The following is a 15,105-nucleotide window of genomic DNA, read 5'->3' on the forward strand; positions in this document are numbered from 1 at the left end:
ACACCTGGGTGTGAAGGCCAGACATCAACTCGAGTTTTGTATCACATGCCACCATATCTTTTGAGAAAGAGGGTGTCACAACCTGAAGTTCATCGGTTTGGCTAGACAGCTGGTAGGCTCTAGCGATTCACCTGCCTCTGCCACCCCCCATCCCCACCCCAGGGCTGAAATTGCAGATGAGTGCTCCTGTCCTACCTTCTTCATGTGCGTCCTGGGGAAGTGAACTCAGGTCCTCCAGATTGAACAATGAACACTCTACTGCCTGGGTCATCTCCTCAGCCCTGGCATTGATATGAAAGCAGCAGGCATTAAATCTAAAGACAGTCGTTTTGAAGTCTATACAACTTACAATCTCACTATGTCATTCAGAGTAGTTTTGACTCATTGGGGTGGTTTAAAAGAAAATGGTCCCCAAAGGGAGTGGCACTATTTGGAGGTGTAGCCTTGTTGGAGGAAGTATGTCACTGTGGGGGCAGGCCTGGAGGTTTCTTTTGCTCAAGCTTCCCTCAGTGTGACAGTCCGTCATCTTTCTGTTGCCGGCAAGATGTAGGACTCTCAGCTCCATCACCACGTCTGCCTGCACGCAGCCATGTTCCCTGTCATGATGATGATAGACTAAACTTCTAAAGGTGTAAGTGAGCTGCCCCAATTAAATGTTCTCCTTATCAGAGTTGCCTTTGTCAAGGTGCCTCTTCCCAGCAATAGAAAACCCTAACTGAGACACTCATTCTCTTTTAAGTTCAAATAACTCAAGTTATTGATTTTCCCTTAAATTGCTCCTGTTTAGCCTAAGGATGTAGCTCAATTTGAGAGAGCACTTGTCCGGCATGCTGAAGACCTGGGTTTGATTCCCCACGTGACCTAAACCAGACTTGGTGATGCATGCCTGTAATCTCAGCCGTCAGGAAGTGGAAGCCAGAAGATCAACATAGTGAGTTTGGAGGAACCTGGAGCCAATGAGGAACTTTCATAAAATGAAAAACAAAACAAACGACAAAATTTGCGCCACTCAGGGCTGCCTAAATATTTGTAAAGGGGCGTATGCGTGTGTTTATATTACCTGTCTCTCTCTTCAAGCATTTATCAGAACCTTCCATTGCACTGATAAACCAAACAAGCAGAAGATCCCCCAAGCTTTGAAGCAACTTGTACAAGAGTAATAATTCAAGTAAAGAGATGCACCAAATGAATTTAAAAAAAAAATACCCCCGTTCTGTTTACAAACACTGCCAAAAATGCCATCACCTGCCAACTTCAGACTGTAAGAGGGTGATTCCAGGAGTAGGACCTGGTGCTGGGTTACACAGGAATTAAATAGCCAGCCGCATTCTGGTGTTCCCTGGAGGAGGGCCACCGTGGTATGGAGTGCTGAGAGGTATCTTAGCCCAGAGTTAACTTGTTAACGTGTGTGTGTGTGTGTGTGTGTGTGTGTGTGTGTCTAATTAGACTAGTAGTAGTTGCCACAGCTCTTTGCCAGATGGGCCATCCTGTGACTACAGGGTCCAGTCATTTGGACAGGTATGTCACAGGGCTTTTCCTTGGCTCCAAAGCTTGGGTTAAACCCCCTTTTATAATGTCTCTGTTTTGTGAACAAACAGTTGAAAAGGTTTGGAGATGTCTGGAAGAGCTGGGACTGGACCCAAAGTCAGAGTTGTTTTTAAAACCTCGGGTGCCTTTGTGTAGTCTCTGCCCGGATTAGGGGCTCCGCACCCCCCACTCTGTGCTTGTGTGTGGTGGGCCTGCTACTTCTGTAAATTCTGGCCTAGAATTCAGTACTTGTTCAGTCCTGAGGCTCAGTGTCTTACCTAGCCTTCCATGGTGAAGAACTAGATTCTAATTCTCGTGAAGGAAGGCTTCAGCAGCAGAATAGATGAACTTGCCAGCAAAAGTGAAGGCAAGCAGGAAAAAAAAAATCAAACATTTGCTTCTTCCATTTTTATTTTTATTTATTTATTTTTTTTTTTTTTTGGTGGATTACCATCAGAAGGAGTGGCCCATACTTAGGGTGGGTTTTCACACCTCAGGTAATCCAATCAAGACGTCCCTTCACAGGCATGCCCAGCTGATTAGTTAGGTTCTAGTTGATTCCAAATGTATTCAAGTTGACGACCAAGACTAACTAACCATCACAGTTACAATCAGCATCCGTGTCTACAGATGGCAATATCCATATTAGCAAACACTAATGTAATTATTCTCAGAGTATATTTTAGATGAATGTATCTCACTTGGTTACTACGTTAGCATGGTGTGTGTGTGTGTGTGTGTGTGTGTGTGTGTGTGTGTGTTTCAGCGAGTTGCAAATGTTGCTGTTTAACTACACAGCGACCCTGAAGGGAGTGAAGGATTGTTACATTTTACAGATGAACAAGTCAGCATGCATACCAGGCCTTCAGACTTTGTCTGCCTCCCCAGGGAACTGAAGGTCACACAGACATACTCTTGACAGGTTTTCTGGCGATTTGGGAAGAAAACATGACTTTGTAAAACAAGAGCTCACTATGAAGCAAAACAGCAAATTCTCAAGAACCGTTACGGAATACGAAGGAGTTCAAAGAGTCTCTACGCTTGAAGAAGCGCTAGCAGTCCACACCTGGCCCCACAGGTCTGAGCACAAAGCCTTGCACTGTTGAGTATTATTGGAGAAGCCTTAGGCTGTACATGGTTCAAGCAATATGAGCCACGCTTCCAGTGTGGTCTAAGAATCTGAAGGGATTTGCAAATCCAGTTGAGAAAATGGATTTTAGCATGCCAGATTCCGTTTACAAAGCTGCATACATCGTCTTGCATGTAGAGGGGACCCAAGCTGCACGGAACTGTCTCCCTCTACAGATCTCTGAAAGCGTGGTGCTTTCGAAACATACGTGTTACTCGATTTTAAATTATGGGTACCCGTTCTTAAGGTCTGATCTGGTTTTGTCGTTGCTTTTTGTTTTTGTCATGGGCATTGCTGATGGTGAAAATGTGAGCCCCTGAAGAACACGGGCGCTGGATTTTAACTTTTCAGGCTTTTTCATAAAGAAAGGCTTTGAGATGTTAATGAGACTGTACCCTGGCATTTGCTGATACGCGGTCTTCATCGTCACGATTTGCATGAGTTTAAACTCAGAACTTATTGGCGATCTTGCACCTGCATCCCCAGTTTAGGGCCCATTTATATCTATTTTTACAGAGGCTCCCGTCTCAAGTGAATGCCCAACTTCTGCACAATCAAAAAGAACAATGACCTCTAATTGGCACCAGCCTCCCAAATGATCCATTGAGAAAAGTGAGATCGGCTTCACCGCGCCGTCACTGTTGTCTGCCCATCCCTTTTACTCATTGCCTTTCAAATCTCAGCCTTCGGAATTTATATATATATATTTTTTTAATCGCACTTTGCAAGAAGGGAGCATAGCATTTCCTATGCTTACCCAATAATCATTCCTCATGCTGCAGACTTTAGTCCCATTTGTATGTTGAATTATAATGACAAGTAAAGCAAGTAATCAAAGCCATGGATCTTAAAAACTTTTTTTATACTAGTATGGCGTCACTACTATGGGCGGGACATACTGGTTCATATATGTGGCACGTGAGTGAGTGTCCATACGTGTTTGTGTGCATCCATGTGGAGGTTAGAGGTGAACATTGAATGTCTTCCTCTACACTCTCAGGCAGGTAACGTAAATGCTGTCAGAGGGTCCTTGGGAACGGTGCACACTGGGTACCACGCTTTCATTCAGTTGTCCCTTGGGATGCTGAGCAAGGGTGGCTGGAAATCACAGTTTTAAAAACAGGGGCTTCACATATCCCAGGCTGATCTCATCTCACTGTGTAGCAAAGATGACCGTGAGCTTCTGATGCTTCTGCCTCTCCCACCCAGGTGGTGGGATTGCGGACCCCTAGCACCGAGCCTCATTATGGGGTGAGTCCGCCAAGTGAGCCACGCCCCTAGCCCACATTCCATTATTCTAAGGACCTCTAGAAATCTCTTTCAAATGGTATTTCCTACTTTCTAAATGTGGACACTCAGTTTGTTGCAAAGCTAATGTATAGATCAACCAAACGTGTTCTCTGGCTAAAAGTAATAGCAGGTTGCAATGCCGTGGTCTCTGGCACAACTAGATACCCTAAGACATCTTTCAGTACGACACCGTCGGCATCCAGGTACATATTAGTCACTAAAGTTATCCAGACATGGTTTTGTAGATTTTTCTGAATCCTGAGACCAATAGGTATAGGTCAGTCTGCCCAGCTCTCTGCTAGGCAGGGGCAGTCAGGTAAATACCCAAAGAATGGTTAGTGTAATTGGAAGATGATTGAGCCTTACGTTGAGGGTTATTTTATTGGCATCTCAACATGGATATTGACGTAAACATAACATCTGTCTGAAGAATGGCTTCGGTGTGCAGGAATCTTAACCTTTGACTGTGTGCAGCTGTCTTTATTTTTGTTTGTTTGATTGCTTGCTTTGATTTTTTTTAAGCGACTTGTTTGATGCTGTATTTATTAAGGTCTCTTAGAATCAGAAATCACAGGCTTGAAATCCCAGCCATGGAGGCTGAGACGGGAGGGATGCACCATCGAAGCCAGCTGACCTACACAATGAGGTCATACATCAAAACTCAAAATCAAGAAGATCCCTTGTTGGCTCTGTACTGAGGATGCAATCTGACAGGGCAGTTTGCCCTTTCACAGCAAGGATGGAGCAGAGTTCAACGTGCGTGTAATCTCACATGGGTTGTTGTTTCTTAGGGCTCAGTGTGACTGGCCAAGAGAAATGCGGGAAATGCGTGTATGATGAACGAGAGAGCCCGAAGTCTGTGTACGGAGAGTTCAGACGTCTTATTTATGGCTTTGGTGCACTGTAGTCTCTCGGGGAAACACATACAAGTTAACCTGGGTTTCTGCATCTCTCCGAAACCTGAGTTCACGTGTCAGAGAAGAGGAAGTAAGGGACCAGGGAATTCTTGACTGTCATCTCTACAGGTGTAGATGCTAAGGAACACACACACACACACATCCACGTCATGGTAGCTTGACTGGCCTCGAAATTTTTTCTACCAGAGACGCTTCAAAGACCCGAGATACTCTAGCCTGGAACTTCTTCTTTTGTAAAACAGAAGTGTGTGTCAGAACATCAGAGGCAGAGGCAGGGTTTTTTTTGTTTTGTTTTGTTTTGTTTTGTTTTTTAGCTCATCAAAAGCTAATAGAGTAAATCCTGGATGTCATATTCCAGTCTTGCAACTCATTACCCCAAGTGACTTTGTGTTGAAATATTCCAGACTAGGGATCGAATCCAGGGCCTTTTGTGTGCTACTTAAGAGCTCTGCCACTGATCTCCACCTGAGTCTGTATGTGGTAAGATTTAGAGAGTCTAATAGCACCTACAGGAAAATGGGTATACGGAGTGGCCTTCTGTTTTCATAATCTCATTCCGTAGGATTTTAACATCTTTTTTTTCAGAGCTGGTTCTGAACAACACATTGAAGCCTCTGAATTAAGAAAGTGAGTTCAGAGACCAGGGTAGAAAATGAAGGAAAGCAGTGTGAGGGGACAGCGGTAACTCAGGGGACTGGGTTTTCTTAGGGGATTGGCAGATGAGGACACCAGGAAATGTGTTGTTGGTGATGAACATGAAGAGCCACGCCCCCTTGATGAGCAACTCGGTCATGGCCCTGCACGGCGACCTGCCTGTTGGGAGAGAACCGACTCCAAGTAACCCTGCCATTTAATGTGTTTAAGTCCCTGTCCTGACATGTCGTTCCTTCTCCTTTGGCAGTGGAGATCCTGACTGCCCGTCAGAAGAAAGCGGAAGAGCTGAAGAGACTGACCGACCTAGCCAGTCAGATGGCGGAGATGCAGCTGGCCGAACTCAGAGCGGAGATTAAGGTCAGTTCTGTGAAACTCCAGCAGAATGCCGAGCTGGCGCTCTGATCCCGCTGTGTGTGGTTTGTATCAATAGCTGGCTACTCAGACCATATATACCCCGCGCCCTCCCATGGGGTCGGAACACAGACTACAGAAGGTGAAGAAACAATCGCTATCCTTAAGTTTATAGACCCACTGAGATGGTTCTTGTAAACAGCACGGGGTAAAGTGGTCAGAGGGGAGGTGGTCACCAGGAAGGCAAGAAATGCTCATAACGAAGTAGGAAGGTGACGAACACCCAGTTATTAAACACACAGTGTGTCTGCACCCAGCTTCCGCCTGGCATCTAGAAACCCAGGGTCCTTTCAGCATAGAGCGGCTGCTGGCGTTAGAACAGTCTGTCTGTCGCAGGAGAAAGCTACGTGGCAAGAGCAGAAAGGGTCAGGTGGCATTTGATGCATCCCCTCCATCCTGGTTAAATATGGAAGGGAGCAGGGGATTGGGCGTCAAGAACCCTGGAGGTATTTCCCTTCTCACCTCCCCCTTGGCTCTTGCTTCCTCCTACCCAGCCAATTGCAAGGGCCTCCTGTCTTCTTCCAGCTTCTCTGCTCCAGGTCCAGAGTTCAATTCCCAAACAGACCTAGCTTGTACTCCCTTAGTACAAGCCATCCCCCCGCCTCAGAATCCAATACAGTACAGGACTCAGTAAATACCGCAGCGCCTATTTCCTCTGAAAATTCCAGCTTGTTAGAACTTCAAGCGAAGAGTGTGGGATCGCAGCTTCCTAGTCAATTGAAATCAATTTTCTCTCAGGTTTCATTTCTGCCTATCAGAATCCCACTTTTCATTACATGGTTGATAGCACAGGCTTTGGCGTGAAACAGGATAGCTCCCAAATTTTCTACTTCTGTGGCTTGGGTAAATTACATATTGTCTTAGGTTCTTAGAGTCCGGCCCCCTCATCTGTAACATAGAGGTAATAAGAATACTGACTTCAGGATAACGTGATCAGGCGAAAATGAGGTTATTTCTTAAGAAGTCATTCAGTCAGCGTCCGGTTTAATTTTTTAAAGTATTCCAGCTCCCGTGTTCTCTCTTCTAAGACCCTCTCCGCGTGCCACTCAGCGAGAGATAATTTCTTCCGCTCCTATGTCTCCCAAGTGCCAGCCACTTCACCCTTGGATTGAATGGCATGTCTTTCCTCTCTAGTAAACTCCCTGATACTCAAGGAGGGTGTGAGTCACAGTTGTTTCTGTGTTTCTCACTGCGCTGTCTACACCGCGATCTTAATTTCAAGTGGAATTTAAATGAATTGAAAGCTAATCTTTCCCACTCCCCCACAGCGGCACTTGAGATTCCGTCAGGAAGGTTGTGTTTTCTAGACGCAGAAGACTTGGTTTCTTATTAAGATAGAGACGAGGTGTCCAGGGAGGACGGCGTATTTTCTTTTGACGGTTAATATCGTACCAGGCCCTTGGCCAAGGTAGGCGGTCCAGGATGGGATGAATCTCGGAAAACCACACTAGTGAGGGATGCTAAAGGATTGAATAGATGAGCCTGGACATAGAGCTTCTTCTTGTCTAAGCTGCAGTGGGGAACGTCGGGTCTCCTAACTTATTCCCAGAAGAAGGTGGAGGGTGACGGAGGCAGAACCAAGGCTCAGGCCAACTGGACACGAATGAGACTCCTCAGGTCCACCATCTGTGGGCACAGGAAGAACACAGTGAGGGGGTGCGCGGGTGTCCTGGCCGCGGTTTGGAACTCCTCCTCCGCTTTTCTTCCCTCCAGCACTTTGTCAGCGAGCGCAAATATGACGAAGAGCTGGGCAAGGCGGCCCGCTTCTCCTGCGACATCGAACAGCTGAAAGCCCAAATCATGATCTGCGGAGAAAGTGAGTTGTTGTGCATGCGTACTAAATAATTCCGCGTGAGTCAGCCTAATGCGGTTTGGGGTTGATGGCAGAAAGGTCAGGTGGACAGTCGCGCCCCCCTCCCCCATGGCTAAACGGAGGTCTGAGGAGCTTTAATGGTATATGGCCATGACATTAGTCACTGGAAATGTCAGGATTTGAACTTAGACTCTTCAGATGCCACTGCCCGTCAGCAGATCCCCAGGATTTAAGCTGAATAGAGCAGGTCAGCTGGTTGCTACCTTTCACAGGCTTCCCCTGAGCTTGTCCAGGTAGGCTGCTGCCCCGCTTGCAGCCTGCCTGAGAGCCCTGAGCACCACGCCCCCAACCCTCGGCCCCGCCCCCACTCCCTGGGCCCCGCCCCCACTCCCTCGGGCCCCGCTCCCTGCTTAGCCTGGGTTCCCTTGCTGAGTGAAGCCAGAGGTAATGAGAGACTTCGCGTCAGCCATTAGTTTAGTCTTGTTCCCTATTAAGCCTTAATTGGAGAGGCTGATGTGCAGCTAAATTGGCTGCTGCGTTTTCCTGTTCTCAGGCCCACACACGAGGGGAGGCGGGGATGAGTGACAAGCGCTAACGGTGGCTTTGAGGACAGTCACTGAGGAGGACCGGCAGCCTTCCACAACCCCCATAATCAGCAGGAAGCTAAGATTTGACTGCGCTTCTTTTTCTACGTTGAAATTTCTTTTTTTCTCTCCTCCTCGAAATAAAAAAAGTCTATCAGCGCAATCTAAAAATTACCAAGTTGCGTTGACTAGCATGTGACCTTGCTTTCAGGTCACCTGTCTACCGATTACATACCACGTACATGTGTAGTAATACAAGCTACTTTCGTCACAGTAGATGCTAGACCTTTTTCCGTGTCCGCATGTTCAGCTGATCACTTATGTAACTGATGTGACCAGTCCTGAAGTTGTAGCCTTTAAATAACCTCCCGTTGAGCGCCAGAAAACAATGCCTTCGGCTTCCTGTTGGCCATCTTTGCCAGCCACCTGATTTTCTTGCTGTGCTTTTTAGGGTTTTTTGTTTTTTCTTCATATTGATGGCAGGACCTCCCTCTTGGCCCTTCTCCAAACAAGCAGTTTGGTTGACCTTGGGGAAGGAACCTGCACGTCCCGAGTTCTCCTTGAATCGGAAAATAAGCTGGGCTCCAATCCTGGGTGAATCTGTGCCACCTGGCTCTGCTGGGGGAGGGGGAGGGGCACTCCACTGGCTTCCCTCCAGGCGCCAGCTAGTGAGAGAAGCCGCCCCTTATCAAATTTACGAGTGTCCACATAAAAACAGCCAGCCTCAAGTGTTTGTGACAGTAATCCTCACGAAAATCCTGCGTGGAGGGTGTGCATCGCTGCAGCAACTGACCCAGAAGTGGAAACGGGAAATAATGACCCCAGGCGCCTGAACCTGGTGAGCCCGAGAGCTGCTGAAATCCCCTGGCTGTGTTTGGACAGCCCAGAATCATTTATCACACCTTACCTACAATATGAAGGGGCCGGAGCTTGCATCCCCCGTCCTTTCCACTTCTAACATTCTGCCGAGCCTTGCTAGCCACTCCTAATCCTCCTGCCAAACCCCGGGATTAAGTCCTGATCCGACAAAAGGAACAGAGAAAATTGCTTTGAAAAATTGGTGGCAATTTTAAAATTCACAAGAAGGTCTTTCCCTGTCCAGCCTGGCAGTTGAATCCCAGAAAGCTGTGAGAGAAGTCACGGCTTTATCCTAGAATTGATTCCCTCTGGCCTCGATTCAGTATAATCACACAGAAATCACCCTGCCCGAAACCACCACTTTCAGAAACAACAGGACTGACAATAATAAGCATTGAACAGACCTATCTGACCCGAATGTGTGCCCGAAAGCAGCTGCCTGATCGGCCTGCCGAGCACGCTGTCCCGGGGATGATGCAGGTCTGTGCTTAAAGACTCGTCTGGGTAGCCCTGGTGGAGTATAGGAGATGCCGGGGACTGGCCGGCCTGCCCTATGATCAGGGATACTCAGGACCCAGGGCTACAGAATTTCTGAGGCATAACGTCCATCCACGCCCATGCTCTCAGAATGCAGGACTCTGCCAGCCTCTCCATCCTTACGTGTCTGCAGCACGGGCTAACACAGAACCTGATAAATGGAAGAACTAATTCACTTACGCATGAGCCAGAGAGGGAACACACAATGTCATTACCTCGCTATCCGTGCTGGTTCTTGACCTAAAGAAGAATCTTTAAGTTACAGAGGTGTGTCTTTGTTCCTGCAAATGCCTCTCCTCATGGAGTCTCGCAGGAGAAATGTGTCCTTTCGAACTACATCTTAAAGAATGACCCTGAATCTCTGTTTGGAGCTCTTGCCAATTTCTCCCCTCCGTGGCAGTCTCTAATGGCTCCTTGGGCAGCGGTGCTCTTGGCACAGCCCCTAACACCAAACCCATTCTCCCTTGCAGTCACACATCCAAAGAACAACTATTCCTCAAGAACCCCCTGCAGCTCCCTGCTGCCTCTGCTGAACACTCCCGCCGTGGCTTCCGGGAAACAAGGGAACTTTGCCCGGAAATCGTCCAGTCACAGCAAGCCCTCGGAGGGGAGAGTGGCAAACCCCAAGATGGTGAGCGGTCTTCCCAGCACTGCCGATGCCTGTCACCAGACCATGCCCACGAACAAGCAGGTAAGCCACTCCGGGAGGGCCTCGTGGCACTGCCTGCAGGGTCTCTGCAGGTGCTGGTACATGATGCCAGCAAGGGCACCGCCCGTTTCCAGAGGAAGAAAGTTAACAGCTCTGAGCCACTGAGCTAGGGGTCCTGTCCGGGCTCCCTCAAGCTCGAGAGCACTGGCTGCCTGGCCTCACCTCCTGCCTTATGAGCTTCACCATGTTGCCTCATTCACCTAATGGAGACAGGTCCTCTCATGCTCTTCTTGCCAGCATCTCCAGGTCCTGGACAGTCCACTGAAACCATTAGTGAGAGGGAAAGTGGCCGTTGCTGTTATTTATGATTTTAAAAAGTTCCTGCTTAGGTTTGGAGTAACGGGTCAAAGTCAGACAAACTTGTCTTGCCGTGGAATTTCAGTGAGGGACACACATTTCAAAATGACTATCTTGGTTCACTCCTGTCTTCCATGGCCTCTAAAAATACAGCTTTTCACTGGTGGTGGCGCATGCCTTTAATCCCAGCACTTGGAAGGCAGAGGCAGGAGGATCTCTGTGAGTTCAAGGCCAGTCTAGTCTATAAAGAGAGTTGCAAGACAGCCAGGACTGTTATACAGAGAAACGCTGTCTCGAAATAACAAAACAAACAAACAAACAAAAAAAAACCCTGAACTTTTCAAAGAACAGTCTTCCACCTCTCCTCCTGTTTCTGAGAGGGAATTAGTAGCCCGAGTTTAGAAAGTAGAAAAGAAGCGGGATTCAGATTCGGTGACGTGGGTGTTGAGCCTACTGCAGAGATAGCATTCATGATCTCTGCAGCTCCCTTCCTCTGTGTTTCAAACCACTGGCTTGCTAGCAAGTGCCCTGGGGAGTCGCCTTCTCTTGGCCTTTAGGAGTTCCCGCTGCTGATGCTGCCAGGCGTTTCTGTGGTCCTGAATGACTTCATGATTTTGAAAGTAGTGGCTGGTTAAGGGAGCAGGGTACAAACGCACAGGCTAAGTGCGTCTCTGTCTCCACAGTATCTGCCAAACCCATTGCTGTCATGTAGATTCCTCTTCAGCTCGGTGAAGTTAGCGTGTAGGTGATGGCTAATTTAAGTGGTAATTCCCTTGTATATCTAAGCACAACAGGGAAGAGCAGGCAGGAAGGGACCTGTGTTCCAGAATAACTGTTATGAGTCCCACATCACTGTCCCTTCTACAGAGTTAGGGGTCAGTGAAGCCAAGGAGATATATACCCAGAATCAGCACTCTCTTCTCCCTCCCCCTTTCCTCCCTCCTCCTCCCCTCCCTCCTCCTCTTCTCCCTCCTCTTCTTCTCCCTCCTCCTCTTCTCCCTCCTCCTCTTCTCTTTGAAGATGATTAACTTTCTTCCAGTTCCATTTACAAGACTGTAGTGCTAGATCTGAGAATTATGTCAACCTGGCCAGTTTGCCTACTGTCTTTCACTACTGTGGTTTGAAAAAGTTTGTCTGTGATTTAGGGGGTAGGTTTCCCCAATACCAGTGTCTTTGTGGTTTGCTGGCTTCAGACCCTTACTTCATGTCTCTTTTTAGCAGAATGGACCTTCTAGCCAAAGACGAAGATTTAACCCGCAGTATCACAATAGGCTAAACGGTCCTGCCAAGTCCCAGGGCGGTGGCAACGAAGCCGACCCCGTACTGAAGAGCAACAGTCGGCACGAACACAGAAGACAGCCGCACAATGGCTTCCGTCCCAAAAACAAAGGTGGTGCCAAAAACCAAGAGGCCTCCTCGGGGACAAAGGCCCCAGAGGTCCCAACGCATTCTGAAAAGCCCCGTCGACGGCAGCATGCTGCAGACAACTCAGAGGCCAGGCCTTTCCGGGGTAATGTGGGTAGGGTAACACAGTGCAATCTTTGTCCCACAAGAATAGAGGTTTCCACGGAGGCCACGGTTCTCTCCGTCCCAGCTGTGACGTTGGTGGCCTGAGCCGGGAAAGGAAAGAGCAGGCTTTGCCTGGTTTTGGTTCCCCGCCCGAGGTGCTGACCCAATTCGCTGCCAAAAGAGAGTCGGTGAGAATATACAAACCCCGTGTGTTTGTGTCCTTCTCTCTCGGTCATTTTTACTCATCCCGATGCCCTGCTCTAGCTCGCTCCATCGTGCCCATGCTTTGCTTGCTCCTGTTGTCGCTTCTCCTCACGTTAGCCAGGCCGTATTTACTCGTTGTTAGGGAAACCAATATGAGGCTGGGGATCGGAGGCTCTGCTAGCTGACCTGTGTCGCCGCTGCGGCCTTGGCGTCCATCCGTTGGTTGTCTTTAGAGAGTTCAATGTTGGAACCAGAAATTCCCGCTCAGACAAGCGTGATCTGCTGAAGACACATGTGCTTTTGTAGAACTTAACATCTGGTGTTTTTCTGAAATATAGATAAATATATATATAAACATATATTGCTTTATTTGAAACAAATTAAAATATGCTGCATTTGACGCCCGGCTTGGTTCTTTCATCGATGGCTACCTTGGTGTGGAATGTTCTTTGACACACTTTTGAAGCAGAGGTAAAGACCAGAGGTTTAATGCCAAGCTCTGTCTGAAACAAGAACTCTTAGGAAGCAGTGATATTCCCTCAGTTACTATTCGGATAGGTGCTAGACGCCCAGACACGGATGCTACGTGGTAATTAGAAACCATGTTTGTAACAAAGTTTCCCTCCGTATAGCTTTGACAATAGAGATGATAGTTGTTAGTTCATTGGAGATGATTGGTTCATGAACCAAAGTCCAGAATTAAAGCATGCCTTTGGTCCAATTTGTTCATGATTCCTGCTCCTTTCTCTTAATTCTGAATTCTGTCCTCCATATGCTGACACTGTATTCAGAATAATGATAATGACTAACTTGCTGAGCTCTCTCTGTGGCTTCTGTGTGGGGCAAGTGTCTTGTTAGAAGTCACAGCAAAGCCCTGGCATGCCATGACTTACAGACCGGATTGTTGTTGGTCACCCATGGGGAGAACGAGTTAACAGAACAAGCCCATTAGCCTATACTAATGAGTATAGTATAGCCTATACTATACATTAGCATGAACCAATCAGAGCCCTTGACACTGACATTGGGCTTCTCCAGAAGCACTGGCTGTGTAAAGCTACTGCGACCTCAGAAAAGGGGAATGAACATAGAGTATCTCCAAAACCGAAGAGCCCCAATTCCCCTCTTTGGACTGTGGGGTTTCCTTCACTGGCTACTTCCAAGTGCAAACGCTTCAACTCCATGTTGAGATTTTTGTTTTCCTGGCAGCCCAGGTTCATTGGTTCCAGGTTCATTGGTTCCGGGCTCATTGGTTCTAGGTTCATTGGTTCCCGGTTCATTGGTTCCGGGCTCATTGGTTCTGGGTTCATTGGTTCCCGGTTCATTGGTTCCAGGTTCATTGGTTCTCTTCTCCTGAACAGCCCAGCATTCAAGCCACACAGGCATCCGTTTCTTCTTTTGCCAAGTACAGGAGGATGTTTCCTCTCACCAGAGCTTTCCAAGGTCTCTGAGGGTACCCAGACATTTAATAGGAATTCAAAATGTCAAGTCACATTCCAGGAAGGAAGGAAGAGGAACTGGTTCAAATAAGGAAGATGAATGTTTGGGACCACACTCTCTGTTAACCCATCTGAGGCCCTGAATTCATAGCTTACGAAGCAGGAGGATTTTACACAAGTTTCGTGTAGCAAGATCCTGCCAAGCCCCTGAAAAATGTCAGTCGCTATCTGACAGCCGTAAAGATGGCAGATTATTCTTAGAGAGGGAAGGAAAATGGACATGCCAGGGAGGAATGTGCCCTCTCCAGAGTTCGAGTCAGCCGCTCTTCTCCTGGCCCTGCTCCCTCAAGTTGCCCTGGAGTTAAGAAAGCTCAGACACATTCCTGAGTGCAGAGCAAACACGCCCAGGTCACTGGGAAGGACGAAAGAATGCTGAAAAGTGCTCAGACCTGATGACAGTTCTCCCCCCCCTCGATTTTTTGCCTTGGACTCTGTCATGGGGGCATTTCCCAATCTTCACTTTAAAGTGGTAATTAGATATTTTAGGCCACTATCAGTTCTTTGAAACAAATACTGTGTTTGTGTTCAGAGGTTTCTGTCCTGCCCAGTCTAGTCGTCCAGCCCCAAAGAAACACACAGAGGTCTACATTAATTATAAACTGGATGGCCTATTAGCTCAGGCTTCTTACTAACTAATTCTTACATCTTACATTAACCCATTCCTCTTGTGTGTGTTAGCCACGTGGCTTGGTACCTTTGCCAGCGAGGGATTCTCATCTGGCTTCCTCTGCAGCTGGGTCACCACTGCAGACTGCCTCATTCCTCTTCCCAGAATTCTCCTGTTCTTGTCACTTCCCTCTACTTCCTGTCTGGTCGCCCCACCTACACTTCCTGCCTGGCTTCTGGCCAATCAGCGTTTTATTAAAATACAAGTGACAGGGCACAGACCATTGTACCATAGCATATTTCTTCCCCTCTGGTAGAACCATTTGTGTAATCCGATGGATCTGGGTCATAGTCTTCCATTTTCACTTCTTAAGTGTGTGTGCATGTGTGTGTGTGCATGCGTGTGTGCAGATGTGTGTGTGTGTGTGTGTGTGTGTGCGCGTGCGTGTACCTGTGTGTGCACTCATGTGTAGATGCATGTTTGTACATGGACACCAAAGGACAAGCTCTGGTATTGTTCACCATTCGGATGTCCACCTTAGTTTGGTTTGGTTTTCCTCT

At 47.7% G+C, this 15,105-nt stretch overlaps 1 protein-coding gene across 9 annotated transcripts in view; it reads left to right on the top strand.

Moving 5' to 3' along the window:
- The window catches only part of LOC121458927 (SPATS2-like protein), a 156,872-nt gene extending 143,913 nt beyond the window's left edge, over positions 1 to 12,959 (top strand). For 7 of the 9 annotated variants that reach the window (XM_041668331.1, XM_041668339.1, XM_041668334.1 and 4 more), the window contains 4 exons: positions 5,765 to 5,874; positions 7,642 to 7,744; positions 10,191 to 10,411; positions 11,945 to 12,959. In XM_041668331.1, coding sequence (XP_041524265.1) covers positions 5,765 to 5,874; positions 7,642 to 7,744; positions 10,191 to 10,411; positions 11,945 to 12,340 — 830 coding nt within the window. In that variant the 3' untranslated portion in view covers positions 12,341 to 12,959. The remainder of the gene's footprint in view (positions 1 to 5,764; positions 5,875 to 7,641; positions 7,745 to 10,190; positions 10,412 to 11,944) is intronic. The other 2 variants (XM_041668332.1, XM_041668340.1) reach the window with 1 other exon arrangement.
- Positions 12,960 to 15,105: the final 2,146 nt, after the last annotated feature.

Source organism: Microtus oregoni, unplaced genomic scaffold (genome assembly GCF_018167655.1).
Source record: "Microtus oregoni isolate MIOR12 unplaced genomic scaffold, Mior012 000018F_ref0000195, whole genome shotgun sequence".
Lineage (NCBI taxonomy): Eukaryota > Metazoa > Chordata > Mammalia > Rodentia > Cricetidae > Microtus > Microtus oregoni.